The 16612-nt window shown below is 42.9% G+C and overlaps 2 protein-coding genes across 8 annotated transcripts in view; both read left to right on the forward strand.

The window, feature by feature from the left end:
• Nucleotides 1-9501, forward strand: part of ppp1r13bb (protein phosphatase 1, regulatory subunit 13Bb) — a 42507-nt gene extending 33006 nt beyond the window's left edge. For all 7 annotated transcript variants that reach the window (XM_036147448.1, XM_036147441.1, XM_036147443.1 and 4 more), the window contains 7 exons: nt 504-954; nt 1032-1813; nt 1905-2042; nt 3872-4005; nt 4092-4258; nt 4348-4547; nt 6778-9501. In XM_036147448.1, the coding sequence (XP_036003341.1) occupies nt 504-954; nt 1032-1813; nt 1905-2042; nt 3872-4005; nt 4092-4258; nt 4348-4547; nt 6778-6819 (1914 nt within the window). In that variant the 3' untranslated portion in view covers nt 6820-9501. The remainder of the gene's footprint in view (nt 1-503; nt 955-1031; nt 1814-1904; nt 2043-3871; nt 4006-4091; nt 4259-4347; nt 4548-6777) is intronic.
• Nucleotides 9502-12212: 2711 nt separating this feature from the next.
• The window catches only part of LOC105929517 (disheveled-associated activator of morphogenesis 1), a 63386-nt gene continuing 58986 nt past the window's right edge, over nt 12213-16612 (forward strand). Inside the window, exon 1 of the mRNA XM_036147450.1 lies at nt 12213-12379. The gene's annotated coding sequence lies outside the window, so the exon portion shown is untranslated. The remainder of the gene's footprint in view (nt 12380-16612) is intronic.

The raw sequence follows: 16612 nt of genomic DNA on the forward strand, positions 1-16612 counted from the left end.
GTGTTTTTATATTTCAGAAACTTCATTTTTCTGAGTTACAAACAACCAAAGCAGCTACAAAAGATGCATTCAGGCCTATGATTCAGTTTTCTCACCAAACAACATTTTTATTGCCGCCTATTATACAACTTCAAGTGTTAATATTCCCATGGATTGCTAGGATGCGATTTTTATTAAAGAATCATTTATTTCAAATACAATCAAACTCTGCTTGCAAATAATATATCAGGCCAACTTGGAGGGACAGTGCCGGATCTTTTAGCTCACGCCTGACTCGGCGCGAACGTCGTAATGATGGGAGAAAATAGTTTGTATCAATATTTAGAAATGGCGTCACAATTAAATGTCTCCCTGATTTATGTTGAAATGACATTAGGTAAACTAAATATAACTGTTACTCTACAGAGCCATGACTGTAGGTGGCGGAGTTAATTAGTGTTCTTTATATTATTTTGAGTGGAAATCGATCTAGCTTCCTTTCGTTGTTCTTTGCTTTGTCACAGGTGCTAGATCCAAAGCTTGCCGTGTCGTCCCCTGCCATATCAAAGCCCCAGCCACCACCATACGGGTCCCACCTCAGCGCCGCCAACGCAGCCAGCTCCCTGGAGCGCCGCAAAGACGCACCTCCCCCGCGGCCCCTTCCCAACCCGCCGCCGCCCGTGTGGCCCCGGGCGTCTCCCTCCACCGGCTCCTCCTCTCAGCAGATCCAGCAGCGGATCTCCGTGCCGCCGAGCCCCACCTTCCAGCCCAACGTGCCGCTCTTCCCCCCCGCGCTGAGCGAGCGTCTGGATCCCCCGCCCGCCGTGGCGGTGCGCCCCTTCATGCCGGACAGAGGCACGCGGCCCCAGTCGCCCCGCAAAGGGCCGCCCACCGTCAACTCCAGCTCCATTTATCACATGTACCTCCAGCAGGCGGCGCCAAAGAGCCAGCCGCTGAAACCTGCCGTTAAAGCAGGTAAGATCTCCGAACATTTTCGATTCTGAAATATCAGATTTGAATCGTTTTAATCCCGCCGTCTGTTTTCCTTCTAGTATACGGGAAGCCTGTTCTCCCCTCCAGCTCCACGCCAGCGTCCCCGCTGCCTTACGTGCCGGCAGGCGGGGCCTTCCCGGCGCTCCACGGCCTGCCCGGCAGCGACGACTCTGTGGACGGAGAGCTGGAGGACCAGGAGAGCTTCCAGCGCCTGGAGCCGTCGGCGCCTCCTCCCAGCGTGGAGAACATTCCACGGCCGCTCAGCCCCACCAAGCTCACGCCCATGGTTCACTCCCCGCTCCGCTACCAGAGCGACGCCGACCTGGAAGTGCTGCGTAAAAAGCTGGCCAACGCGCCGAGGCCCCTGAAGAAGCGCAGTTCCATCACAGAACCCGAGGGCCCCAGCGGGCCCAACATCCAGAAACTGCTCTACCAGAGATTCAACACTTTGGCCGTAGGCATAGAGGGGAGCGGCGGCGGCGGCGCCGGTGGGGGTAATGGCGCCGGTAGCGGAACCCCGTTTTACCAGCCGGCGGTTCCTCCTGGATACCTGGGGGGAGACCCTCTGGCTGACACCAACAACGGAAACCTCCTCTCTGAGACGCAGCTGCCGCCGCCGCCGTGCGGCGTGGAGCCGGGATCTGAAGCCCCCTCCACCACCGACGCTAACGACAACGAACCCGTTCCCCCGCCGCCAGAAGGAGCCACAGGTCCAGACGAAGAGGAGGAACCAGAGGGAGACGATAACAACAACGTCGGCGGCTCTGAGGTGTCTCTCCCCAGCCCGGTGCCAGAGGTCAGCACGCCGGAGGAGACGGGGACGGCAGTCTCACAGCAGCTGGTGAGACGCACCACGCCAATGTCTCTCTTTAATACCATTTTACATATTTTCAATACGGTAAAACGTTCTCCCTTGTTTTTGTTTGTTGAAGGAGAAGCGCACAAACCTGAAAAAGCCCGACTCGGAGCGCACCGGCCACGGCTTCAGAGTCAAGTTTAATCCGTTAGCTCTGCTGCTCGATGCGTCCTTGGAGGGAGAGTTTGATCTGGTTCAGAGGATCATCTACGAGGTATGTGCTGAGGATAGACATCGAGGTTTCATTTATAGAGGTTATAAAAGTATTCGTACCCCTTGAACATGTTATTTCAGGTCAGAAACATTATCATTATTTAAAAGTCAAAGGAAGAATAAACTTTTGCTGCCATTGCAGGCTCCAGCCTTTCAGGGTATACCTCTACAAACTTTGCCTGTTCTTCTATGAAAAATAGCTACAGGTCACTCAGATGGTGTGGAGAGCATTTTGCTCAATTAGGTTCTGGTCCAGACTTTGACTAGGCCATTCCAACATGGTTTGATCTAAACCATTTCGCAACATGCAACCGAACAACATGCTCCTATTTCATATTTCGGCTTGTTGTTCTGCTGGAAGCCTTGACTCTTCCTTGAGCATTGACCGTATTTAGCTTCATACCATTTTCATTTTGTGAACACTGATGTCACAATAATAATAAATGATAAATAAATCAAGATTTTTTTGATTTCAACATTTTAAAATGAGATATTTGAATATTTCTCACTGCTCATATGCCTACATGTAGTTGTGTAAGTTAGTAAATAGTAAATTACATTACAGAAATCCTCTTGATTATGTCTGATGTTTTTGACCAGGAGGACAGCACGGGTAAGGGGGAGGGGGGGGGGGCTTTGGGGTATAGTGCCCAGGGGCACCACATTGTCATAATATGGGCCTGGCCACGTTTGTTTTAATGAAACTGAACGTCTTTAGATTTTTCTTTCAACAATGGATTTCTTCTTGCCTCACTTCCATAAAAGCCAGTCTGGTGGATTGTCTGGGCTGTGGAGCTCTGTAGCTCCTCCAGAGGCACCGTGGCTTCTTCTCTGATCAGTGCTGTCCCGGCCAAGCCTTTCAGTTCGGCTGTGCAGCTTCTGAAGCATCACAGAACAGTAACATTTATACAGAGATTAATTTACACACACTGATGGACTCTACTGACTAATTCGGGGACTTGTCAAAGTGAGTGTTTGCGCTGGGTTTTATATACGGATATCAGAGCAGAGGGGGTCAATATAGTTGGGGATTCCTTTTCTGTCCAGAATGCTGCTAACCGCATATCAGCTTGCTGGTGAAGATTCTCAGTCATTCCAAAAAAAGTAAAAAACAAAGCAACTGGACTTGTTTTTCGTAGTTGAAGACGTTTCGCTTCCTCTCCAGGAAGCTTTCTTAATTCAAAAAGTCTGGAGTAGTGTGGAGTCAAGACAGATGGTTTGAAAGGGGCGCGAAGGAAGCCATCTACCTTAAGAGAGAGAAACCAACCTTAAACAGAGGAGGAGGCCTTAGGTTCCAACTCTCAAAAACTTATAATACAGCTATAGGATTAATTCCAGCCAATCATCACCTTAACTCCCACCCTCATTCGGGTGATCAAAACATTGTTCCTTTAAGCCAAGCCAATAACGACCCTAACGACTCCTCGTTACAGAGGAGTGGACCAGTTTCGGTTCAATCTGCTGGCTTAATGGCTTTAACGACCGCCCATTACTAAGGGGTGGACCTGTTTCTGTTGAATTTGCATGTTATCTAAGCCATTACAAGGCCTTTGTTAGGCAGTAGTATAAAGCTTGGTACTCATCATTGCTCCAGACATTTTGAATTAAGAAAACTTCCTGGAGAGGAAGCGAAACGTCTTCAACTACGCAAAACAAGTCCAGTTGCTTTGTTTTTTACCTTTTTTTTGTAACGCATATCAGCTTCCTTCCACTTAGTGGTAATCACATGAAATCCTGGTAATTCAGCGAAGTTTGTGGTCGTAACGTGAAAGAGTTGCAGGTGGAAAAGGCCCTCTCTCATCTTTTTCTGTTTTTTTTTTCTCCCTGCAGGTTGAGAACCCCAGCACTCCCAACGACGAGGGCATCACCCCTCTGCACAACGCAGTGTGCGCCGGACACCACCACATCGTCAAGTTCCTGCTAGATTTCGGCGTGAACGTCAACGCGGCGGACAGCGACGGATGGTGAGTCTTGACGCCAGGCGCGCCGCGCGGAGGCGGCTCCCCTCGGCCCCGCCCGCTTTAACCGTTTGTGTCCTCCGCCCGAGCAGGACCCCTCTCCACTGCGCCGCCTCCTGCAACAGCGTCCATCTCTGCAAACTCTTGGTGGAGTCGGGAGCCGCCATCTTCGCGAGCACGATCAGCGACGTGGAGACGGCGGCAGACAAATGTGAGGAGATGGAGGAGGGCTACATCCAGTGTTCCCAGTTTTTATACGGTGAGGAGAAGCCGCCGGGAGGCATCCTGAGACGCGCCCTGGCTGTTTCATCTTATTCAAATCTTCCACTGATCTGTTCTGGCCTGTAGGTGTTCAGGAGAAGCTGGGTGTGATGAACAAGGGCACGGTGTACGCGCTGTGGGACTACGACGCCCAGAGTCCGGACGAGCTGTCGTTCAAGGAGGGAGACGCCATCACAATCCTGCGACGACAGGACGAAAATGAAACGGAGTGGTGGTGGTCCCGGCTGGAGGACAAGGAGGGCTACGTGCCCCGCAACCTGCTGGGAGTACGAGCAAACTCTCAATGATGTTTTAGTTTTACGTTTTCGTTGGGCCAAACCTGCCATTTCAGCTGCTGGGTTAAAATTTCAGCTCCGCTTACTTCTTGGAAAATGAATCTGGAAATTCTTAGACGTTTTTTCTGGGATCTATGCTAAATTGGAGGAGATAAAATCAGTGGATGGTGGAAATCAGGGTTGCTGCACAGTGTGAAAAGGTATAGAATAAGAAAAACCAGTATGGGAGGAAAAAATTATTTCCATGCATTGCCTCAAGTTCTTCCTACCTTCCTTCTTTATTTATTTTCCTCCTTGTCTTCCCTTCCTTGGGTTAATTTGTTCTACCCTGTGATCTTTTCTTTGCTTCCTTGTTTCCTACATCGTTCTTTCTCTACCGATCTCCCTCATCCATCCGGTTTCTGTTTTTTTTTTTTGCTGGTTCCAAAGTTAAAGTCTGTTCACCACATGCATGTGAGGCATAAAAACACAACAAAGTTAAATTCTGAGTCTGGAGAAGTTTATTATTTTTTTACATGAAAAATGTGCAGAAACCCCGGGGAAACCTCTAGAGATTAAAAACAAATGAAAAACACACAAAACGAGTGTAATCTGGTAATTAATCTTAAAAGCAGCCTGGTGCCAGCAGCAGTTCACAAAGTTCTCGTAGGGGTTGTGAGGAGTCGATGTTCAGCTCCCTGTTCCTGCGGGGGGGATCTTGACCAGATTCTGGGACCCTCTGCAGGAAATATCCATTACTGGAACGGTTATCATAAAATATACTCAAAGTATTGCAAATCACAACAGTCTTGATTTAGTTATTACATTGGCAACACTATGTACATTAAATAATTATCATCAGTTTTATTTTTTTTCATTGCTGATTTCATCATAGTTATCTGCACAAAGCGGGCTAAATATAAATAGCGAGGTGGAAATACTTTTATAACAGAATAAGAAAAAACATCTTGACAAATAAGGTGGATTTCTGGGTCGATATTAGGCGGACATGGGGAAGAAATCTGAGCTTGTTTGATGTGAATCTTTTTCTTCAGAAGCAGGAACAACATGTTTGTGTATCAGTGCAGGTTGGTTGCCATAGAAGTGGGATCATTGCTTTTGAAGTTAGTCATGGAAGCTAATTAAATATAATATTCAATAAGAGTAAAGCCAAAGCATTGCTGGTAGCTTGAAGCAGAACATGGGAAATTAAATGTACTTTGCAATCCCACCTGATAAGTGGAGGAATATTCCACATTTCCATGCAGAGAAATCTGGAGGCTGCTCTGGTTGAATATTACTGAAGTGTGCCAGCTGCCATGTCTAATTCTGGCGAGGTTTGCTGTTATTAGCATCTACTCGATATATTTTACCCTGTACCGGTGCACAGTTTCTATATTTCATAGCCGTTTCCTTGTTCTGCTATGCTTTTCTTACTTTATTTTGAACACGTTCAAACAATATTGACAAAATAAACGAGAAAACTAAGTAAACGATAACTTAAACTAGAAAAAGCTGCTCCTGCGTTACAGCGAGTGAGAATGCTAATCTGCAGAATGATTTGAGGAGAAGATGCAAAAGATCCATGCAGAAGAGAAGAAATAGCTGAAAAACATTGAAGAATTTGAAAAATTTGAACAATTTGAAGTAATTTGTAGTAGTAGTATCAGTTTTTAAAGAATTTGAAGGAATTTGTAGTAGTAGAAGTAGTAGTAGTATCAGTAGTACTACTAGTAGTGGTTGTATTAGTAGTACTAATAATAGTAGTAGCATCAGTAGTAGTAGTAGTAGTAGTAGCAGCAGTAGTGTCATTAGTAGTAGTAGTAGTAATATCAGTTGTATCAGAAGGAATTCGAAGAATTTTAAAGATTTGAAGTATTTGAAAAATGTGAAAAAATTTGAACAATTTGAACAATAGGAAGAATTTTGCAGAATTTGAAGGAATATGAAAAATTTTGCAGAATTTGAAGGAATTTGCATTCATTTCAATGGGAGCAAAAAACGCACAAAAAGTACAAATACTTCAAAATTGAAATCGGTTGAAGTATGCGGGAGTAGTTAGACGCACAAAAACGTACGGAATAATAATAATAATAATAAAGAAAAACAGGAAAACAATAAGTGAGAATGCTGTATAGCATTCTCACTGATAAGTTTTGAATTAGTCTAGCCAGAAACCTAGACAAGAATGAAGTGGTCATTATGAAAATAAACCCTGAGATTTCTGCGTTTGTGTCCACAGCTCTGTCCCAGGATCAAGCCTCGCCAGCGCTCCCTGGCGTGACGTCCCACGCCCGGACCAGAGACACGGCAGAGGAGCCTGGAGCTCCTCACCTCCTCCCTGTGGCCATAACCTTCCCCGGCCTTGTGCTTTCACTAAACCTTCCCCTCCTGAGCAGAGGGCACTGAACTTTGACACACCACTACACGTCTGCACACACCAAGACAAGCACTCCAAAGCCTCCTGACTGTCTCCATCCTGGTTGCCTCCCCCCCGCCCCTCTTTTCTCAAACGATTTAAAGATCCAAGCACTATCCCCATGTCCGTACTTCTTGCAGTGTTCACACTTCAGCCGTCTCCTCGATGAAGTCTTACTGGTGGCACTGGTTTACAGGACCCTGTATGATAACTGGAGGTTTATCTTTAGGTCTGGTTTGAGTCGAAAGGACGTTCTTTTCCTCGTTTCGGTCCGCACGAATAAACTCCCATTTCAGAAAAAACTGTAACCACCAAAGATGAAATGAAGTCATGAGTTTTAGTTTGTTTTCTCTGTAGGAGCTTGGAAGAAATGCTGAAGAGAGAGATGCTCGGTGTCGTCGCTGCAGTCAGTGATTATTTATGACTCCCAGCAGTTAAAGCTGCTCTGAACATTGTCGTGGAGCTGAAATTGAAATTCCATGGGAAAAGTTCATCCTCTGTGTCACACAAGCTGGTTAAAAGGTTAATATGCATTATGCACTTGATTTTCATACACATAACAGTTTTTTTTCCTGTTAATTAAATTAACGTGCAAAGTCTGGATGCAGAATTACTGTTGGTCTGTGGCAAGAACACTAAAGTTACAAGCGAGCCTTTAAACAATATTATTTTGTGTATTATATTATTTCAGCTTAAACAGATGTTAAATTTGTTCAATATGTATGCAAATATTCTCTGAAATTAGCACATCCCAAAGAAGATGTTCCGAAGAGTGGCCAACAATCAGTATTTTGCGAAGAAATGGTTGCGTAAGGCAACCGTAGAGAGGGCCGGTGTAAATGCGTACGACACAATTGACGGCTGCGTTTGCAGAGATGAAGACGGGGCTTGCTGTTTTTAAATGGTGCTGAAGTCCTAAGTTGCATCAGCTGTGTGCAGTCCCCTCCACAATCCCTGGTGCAGATGTGTACAAAAGCCTTAAATAGATTATTGTAGAGACTCTGTGACCCACCACCCAAAGGTTCAACTCTGTGCTGTAGCTAGTGGTGCTCCTTTAGCCATTTTCTCCATTATAGAGACGAAACACTGATCTGTCCTTGCTTCTCTTGTCTTTCCCATTTTGAGGAGTGGCTGAGAGAACTTGGCCCGTGTCTAAAGTCAGAAGAACAGGATTCCTTGACACTCAGATAAATGCAGAAATTAAAAAATAAAAAAACTTCTCTAGTTACATTCATTTCAGAGGAGTGTTTGTAAATGTCAATTTTATTTCTGTAACCCGTTCAAAAACGGGGCCGTGTGGGTTTGTTTAAAAACATACAGGGGCACTACAGCAATCGGTACAATAAGTAAAAAAAAAAAAATCTTTTGATGAAATTGAATAAAAATAGAAAAGAAAAGAAAAACACCACATCACACAAAACCTGGTTAAATTAAAAGTAACGGGAAAAAGGAAAGTTTGAAGGCAGATTTGACACATTTAACACTCATTAGGATGAGTGTGAGGAAGCAGGTTGGGGGTCCAGTAGGTGAGGGACTGAGAATTTCAATTTAACATTTATCTCTTGATGTAGAATTTTCTCCCCCACTGAACAAATGCAATCAATTTAAAGATGGGTTTTTAAAAAATCATGAGATTATACTTGTTGAATTAAAGATGAATTCAACATTGAGGCTTTTTACGGATCTTGACCAGGGGTGTCGGTGACCAAGGGGACATCTTACCATTATTTAAGGTAGTAAAAGAGTTTAAAAGTTTTTTTGTTTTTTTTTAAAGGTAAAACCTGTAAGGTAACTAACAAAAGTTAAATATACAAAAAGATTATATTGTAAAAGGACCGATCTCTGTTCCATCACTGTTTGCTAGATATGTGATTGCATTCTGAGGCGTTTTCTTCAAGGTTAAACCACTTGTTGCTTTCAGACTCATCACTTCAAGACTAGCTTTAAAGAAAAAGTACATTTTAAGGTATCATAGGTAGTATTTGGCCTCTGACATTGTTTTTTTTTTTTTTTCCTGGTCTGAAATGAATGCAAAATAATGGAGATGGTTTTTGAAAATGTTATTTAGTACATTTTTTATTTATTTAAGCAAACAAACCCAGTAGCAGTTTCTCTCACGATTACCTTCCAAAAACCTGACTTGCATATTAAAAAACATTTAAACGTTTATTTTTCTTTCCTTTATTAGACAGTTTACGCTCAGTTTCTAAATATAATATATATACATTCTGTTTTCAAATCTCTCTCCTCCCCCATCCTAGCTGGAATATACAGTGCGTCATCTCTGGTTTATTTCTTATGATTTGAGCAACTCTACTGAAATATCTCAGGACTGACAAAGTGCTGCAGACACATTTCATCTCAGCTCTGGCATAGCATTTAACAAATTGCAGTCTGTTGCAAACAAGTCTGGGCCATCACCGTATAACTCCTGTATCCTTTGGTTTGTGCCATAAATACCTTTAAATTAGCGTGTGAATATTAGAATTGATCCTACTTGAGCTTTACGTTGCTGAAATGCTAATAAAATCTATTTGTTCTGTTTAACTATTCATGGTAGTTTTTTTTAATTGATTTATAAATGGCATAATTCCTTTTTTAATTGAAGTTTATTAAGGTCATATTTATTTTGCTGTTGGAATGAATATGGATATTTCACAATTTTTCATGTATTGCAAGAAAGGAGAACTTTTGATACAATTAAGAGGGAAAAGGCTGTTCATAATAAAACCATGTAACTTGTTTTAGTGCCACCAGGGGGCAGTAAATCCCTTCTGTCCATAACTATTCATCAGTTTCCAAAGTTCCTGCTAAAGGAAAAGCAAGTCGGTTCTGGATTTTGTCTTGCTTGACACCCATCTTAGCCCCTAAAGGAAAAAAAAAATAACTTGGTCTTAATTCTACACATAATAGTGAAACTTTATTTGATGAACCTTTCCAACTCCTGGCAAAATGCACAGAAAATGCAATACTGCTCTGGTAAAAGGTTTTACACTGAATATTGTTCTAACACCCAACCTTAAAGAAAGTCTTAAAGATAGAAACAATTTAAGTTATTTAATGTCCTTTCTGTTTTGCAACAAAGTAAAAACATTTTTGTTTTCCATGAGCAATAACACTATATTTTCTATGAGGAGTGCTGGCAATAACTATATATAAACAGTGGCACAAAGCATCATTTTGACTACTGCTTAACAGTGAAGCCCCTAAATGTATCTGTGTATATTTTGTTCATTCTTCATATACACTACAGCTTCTAATGCAATATTTATCTGTTTTTGCAACAGATTTTACGGTGACAGACTTTGGCACATTTATTGACACCCTTGGTCAAAATGTTTATAAAGTTGAGTTAATTTTCCCCCACAAAATCCACTTGGTTGCTTAAAAGCTCAACTTTAGTCTCACCTGAGGAAAGCAAGCCGTTTTCGTTAAGTTCAGTAGTTTTCAGCAAACTACAAGTTTGTTTGTCATGGTAGGTTAGAGTAGACTTTACCTAGAATGTCTCTAAAGCAGGGGTCTGCAACCTGTGGCTCTGGAGCCGCAAGTCGCTCTTTGGACTTTCCACAGTGGCTCTTAATAACTTTGGCTACAAATTGTATTTTTATTATGGTATTTAAATATAATAAATGCAGGTTTTAGCAGTTTTTTCTTGGAATAATTGCTTTTAATTTTCCCAACAGAATGGTGCTAAAAGCGCATCATTCATTATGTTGGAAACTATGATTGTTTTTACATCATTATCCACAAATATCAACATCCTGTCCATCCTGTTTTTTTAAACCTCAAAATAGACATAAAAGGGCGTTTCTTTAACGATGAAAACATGTTTCCTAAAGTAGATCTTGAAATTATAACTTTTTTCAAAAGGCCAGGCAACATTTGCGGCTCTGAACGAGTTTAATTCAAGTGGACTGCAGGCAAAATGGCTCTTTAGACTGTGAACGTTGCAGGCCCCTGCTCTAAAGTGACCCTTTTAACCCCATTATCATGCTCTGTATGGTGGCAAATATGGGCACCTCACTCGGCCTTAGTAGCCAGTGACTAAAAGAAATGCCATTCAGTCTAGACATGTTTATGCCCCAGGGTAATGTGAAGTCATGGATTACTAATTAAAAGTTCCCAGAAGCTACTGTCTTGCAAATGTTTTGCATAAAAAAAACTGCTCGAGATACACAGCATTTAAAAAACTGCCACAGCTAGACTTTTTTTACGTGGGATTTTTCCCCCCCTATTGAATAAATACAGTAAAATTAAAGGCTAGATCTTTCTATAATTTCCATTATTACATTTTCCAGCCGTTTATCCATGCAGGGTCATCTCTGTGTCACGGGGCGAGAGGCCGTGTGCATCCTGGACAGTCCGTCAGTCTCACAGGGCAAACCACAGACTTTCCACATTTTTTTAAGTGTGAGTTTTTTACTATTTAAGTGAAACAATTTATCCTAATGTATAAAAAAATGTGTCTGGCGCTGTATTTGAATGAAGCACCATGTAGGCAACATTGCTTTGAGGATAGATAGATAGATAGATAGCTTTATTTGTCATTTTGTATGCACAAAGTGCGTACAGAAGGAAATTTCGTTTGCATACAGCTTGAACAATCACAGTAAATTGCACTAATTTTCGGGATAAAGATGCAGCAGCGATTTATGTAAACAATTGAAATGTAAAACAATGTAAACAATGCATAGGAAATAGAGATTCTACAGGAGTTTGTTTCCTGCCGTTTTTTATAAAACGTAACTGGAGCACAAACACTAGTTTGTGTTTGAAATAAACCTCTACAAGATTGAACAAGACCTGCAAAAGGCAGGCGTTGTTATTGTCACGTTGAAATTTCCCAGCTTGCTGTTAAAGATAGATAGATAGATAGATAGATAGATAGATAGATAGATAGATAGATAGATAGATAGATAGATTAACTTTATTGTCCCAAAGGAAATTTTATTTGGGTTACAGACTCTGGCTGCTACATAGTCCAAACTATGCGTCACACTTCATTCACACATAAAACACAACAAAAAAAAAAAATTATAAGACAATAAATAGATACATAAAGTAGCATGTTACATTATATTCACAATAAAAATTTGAAGGAAGAGAAAAAATAATAATAATGATGATAATAAATAAAGATGTATAAAAACCGTTCTTAAAAAAAAAAAAAAAACGCACTTTAACACCTTTGTAGTCCAGCACTACATGCCCCATGAGGCACCGGGGTAAACATTGAACGACGCGTGCGCATTACCTGGTCGAGTAAACCCGACGAGGTGACGCGCAGCTCGGACCCAGCCGAGGGAGTCATTTCCAGCCTTGGGCGTTCAGCGCCTCTCTGCTCCGCTGTTGTTGTTTTTTATTCCTCTCTTTACCTGATGAACCCGTGGACGCAGAACATCAGGCAGATGCCCGACGCAACGAGGTGAGTCCGGCGCGCGGTCTTCACAACAGAAGCCGGAACCGGGCCGCGTTGTGTCGGCTGGTTGGTGACCTCGGCACCGCCGGTGCGGCCACGGCCAGTCGGTGAGCGGCGGGGGCTGCAGCAATGCCGGGGCGAGTTCATTCATGCTCCGCTGGCTTTGCCTCAACTCAGCCACGGAGCTGCAGGCTGCTCCCTGCGCTTTGTTGTCACCAGGAGCCAGAACATTAACCAGACCGCCGGGGGAGAGCGCAGCCGGGGCAGGCAGGAGTCCGGGCCAACATTTGCATACATTTGTTTGCGTCTGGCCCACTTTTATTGTCTTCTCTGGGAGGAAGCTGACCTGTCCGAACGGGCGAGGTCAGAAACGGGAGCAGAGACCTTCCCAGAAGGACGTAGGAGTCTCTAAAAGTTGCGACCGCAAACCGCAGCTCTAGACTTTAGTGTCTCCAAAAGCGACTCGTAATACCTAACAGTTAAATATTACCTACATGGGGCTTGGACTTTAGTATTGCTACTTAAAATGCGTCAGACTAGCTACTGTAGCCAGTGGAAATCAATTTTAAACAGCAAATCCAGTATTTGTTATTCTATCTATCTATCTATCTATCTATCTATCTATCTATCTATCTATCTATATATATATATATATATATATATATATATGATAATGCGCTCAAATTTATGATTGTATTGTTTTGTTCCCATGTTTCTGTGCCAGTTGTTTATAGAGATGCCTGAATGAATAGTTGGGCTCCACATAGTTATTTAAGGCATTCATTTAAAATGCAAGCCTTTGCTACCAACTTCACTGATCTATTTTTCAGACATGTTTATGTTCATTCTGATTTTTCTTCCAGAGTATTTTCTTCCAAATTATGATTTTAAAACACTTTAAAATAAAAAAAAAATGTTATGATTGAGATTCAGCCTTTTGGTGACTCTATTCGTTTTAGCTGTATAAGTTACCTTCTTCAGCAGGTTGTTTATTCTCCTTTTTAATCCGCCGTCTACACACCATCGTGATATTAGTTGACGTGACTGTCTCCTTGCCAAAACTCTTTAGGTTTGCATATTTCACGAACTAACCGGCCTGTCAAGTTATCAGGCATTTGATGCTTCGCTGTCGTGACAAAGTAATCAACTCTCTATCCCGCCAGATAAATCATCGCTCCATGGAGGGAAACAGTCACAGGTTGCTCAGAGTCCACAGCTGAGATTATCTGTAGTCTTATACCCAGTTGGACATTATTCAGGAAAAAAAAAAAAAGATTTACATTCCAGAGCATTAAAAAGCCCTACATGGTTTAAGAAGGGCCTGTGTGTGCTTGTAAGAAGGCTTAGCGCCGCGGTGTCATCCGCAGACGTTGTTTTGAGTGTAAACACGGGGGAAGTCTGATGTTATTTTGTCCACAGCTTTAATGCTCGGAGAGGGAGGTGAGCAGGTGAAGAGCAGCCCCGACAGGCCTGGACATTAAAACCCCAAATACCTCGCAGATGATTAGTTCTGTGTCGAAACTGCGCTTTACCTCAGCGTTAAGTTGTTTTGTTGGCACCCAAGGAATTACATAACCAGTGGTAGGTAGGTTTGCACATTTTAAAGCGTGTTGCAGTTTTGATTAGGCTCTACTAGTGTCTAAACCTGGTTGTTTTCCTGCAGCCAAAAGGGCCTTTAAATGGCTGCGGTTTCCTTCCCATTAATTGCCTAAATGCATCTTTTGGGCTCTTCTCTTTAGAAACTAAAGGCGTTTTTTTTCCGTGTGTTGACTTTGTCGCTTACTGTCAGCTGATATCACTCGGCTTCCAGCAATCTCCGGCACATCAGGTGACGCATCGCGGCATCACTTCCTCTAAGGGAGCCAAGCGTTCAGCCAAAGCGGCCTCACCTGAGTGAAGTTGGCCCCCCCCACCCTCTTCAAATCAGACAAAATTGGTGCCAAACGTTTGTGCTACGTTTGTGCAGCAAAAATGTTCGTTTGTGCCGCTATCATTTTAAAGATATAAACAAATGTTTTTAGAGGTCATCAAAGGTCAACCAGCCCCCCCCACCTTCTTCAAATCAGACAAAATTGGTGTCAATCAACTCGACTCCGTTTGTGCAGCAAAACATTTTATTTGTGCTGCTTTGGTTTTAAAGATATTAATGAAAAGGTAAAGGTCAAAAGGTCAACCAGCCCCCCCCCCCTCCCCCACACACACACACACACATCTTCATCAAATCAAAATTGTTGTCAAACGTTTGTGCTACGTTTGTGCAGCAAAAGTTTTCGTTTGTTGATTGACACCAATTTCATTTGATTTGAAGAAGGTGGGGGGGGGGGGGCTGGTTGACCTCTGATGACCTCTAAAAACATTCGTTTATGTCTTTAAAATGATAGCGGCACAAACGAAAATTTTTGCTGCACAAACGTAGCACAAACGTTTGGCACCAATTTTGTCTGATTTGAAGAGGGTGGGGGGGCCAACTTCACTCAGGTAGCGGCCCTCTGGGACGTTTTCTATTGTTCTTCAAACTCAGTTGACCGCGTGCTTTCGTAGTTTTAGCCGCTGCCGTTTCCAGTCGAAGCCCTGCTGCCTGAGTTGCTAATGATTGTCCAAGTGTCTGTTGCGAGGTGATGGATGAAGTCGTCCCATTCAGAGAGACCGAGGCGTCATCGCCAAAGGTAGTACTCCATTAACAGCGGCAGTCCATTGTATGTCCGTCAGCACGTGTTCCGCCGACACACGGCGGAGAGCTCGGTTAACGATCTGTGTTGAATTTCACTGAGGGAGGCGTCTCTCCCCGGATAGCTGGCCTTGGCACAGCTTAAATGCCTGCCTCAGCAACAGAGGGGAGGGATAGGCTTTTAGGCGGCGGCTATGCTGATTTAGGAGCGGCTGGAACACAGACCTCCATCTGTCTGCTTTCTTTCCAGATCTTGTGCTGCTGCTAATGCGCACACTGGACCACAGCAACGACTGGCGACTCAAAGGGAGTCAACAGCCAGACCGTTTTGCGCTGACCACAGGTGTCGTTTCTGAATATCAAGTTTCTCGGGCGCGAGCGTGCTTTCTCTTACTTTTGAATTTGTCACCTGTGTGTGCAGAACGCCTGCTGACGTCCGTGGTTCGGCTTATTAAGGCCGTTCAGCAGCAGTTCTCTTGAAATGCTCCCGCTGCGTGTTTGCATTGCGGGCTTATTTTGCTCGGCGTATCAGCCAAATCAATAAGAGATTGTGTTTCAGTACTTTGACTTCCCTTTTCAATAAAGCTGGATGATATATTTATTCAGAGTTGTCAAAGCGTTATTGCTGTGTGCAATATTTTGGTAGGATGTGTTTCATCTATGGCACATTGGTAAGGAATTTGTCCAGTTGGATGGTCCTCAATGCCCACAGCTAAAGCATCATTCTTCTGGCTGAGATGCAAAAAAAAAACTAATGGACAGTGGTGGGGAAAATTAATGGTTAAAAAAAGGAAAGAAATGTGTCGGAAAATGCGTTTTTTGTCATTGGAGTTTTCATCGTAAGTATTGCAATTTAATAATTTCCTGATTATCGTGCAGCCTTACCTCCCAACCACGGCATGCGTAGCATTAGCTTATTGTCACATTTCCGTCCGAGCAGCAGCTTGCTCAAACTACACAAGTCTGGTTTTCATAATGCAGTGGCCCCCGAAATATCATATTAATCTATAATGTAAGACGGTTAAACCCTAAGGAGTAAAACACGGAGTGATTAGGTGTGGATAAAGGAGATTTTTAGCTGCTATTCCTTTACTGCTGCTGTATTGATCTCCAAGCTACTGCTCTTCAGCAACATTTCACCTGATTTGTCGCCTCACCGGACAAAGTCCCCGTAAATCTTCACGCTGTGAGCTCACAGTCCTGCTGGAGACCTTCAATCCGTACTTTTATTTTGGGGGCACCGGTGTGAGACGCTTTGACGTCCGAGACTGGGTCTTCTGCGTGGAACAACGTAACCTTCTCACCTGCCTTGAGTCCAGACTGCAAAAAAACCCAAAACTAAACTAAAAATAAGTAACAATTTTCTTGAAATGAGTGTATTTGTACTTTATTTGAGTAGGTTAATAAGATAATCTGCCAATGGAATGAGATTTTTGCATTTAAAATAGGAAAAACTCTTCTCCATCAACTTATTTCAAGTGCATTATATCTAATTATCTTACTTTAAAGGAAAAAAATACTCTTATTGACCTGCTCAGATCAAGGACAGATACAAAATTTTACTTGTTTTT

The sequence above is a fragment of the Fundulus heteroclitus genome, chromosome 15 (genome assembly GCF_011125445.2).
Source record: "Fundulus heteroclitus isolate FHET01 chromosome 15, MU-UCD_Fhet_4.1, whole genome shotgun sequence".
Lineage (NCBI taxonomy): Eukaryota > Metazoa > Chordata > Actinopteri > Cyprinodontiformes > Fundulidae > Fundulus > Fundulus heteroclitus.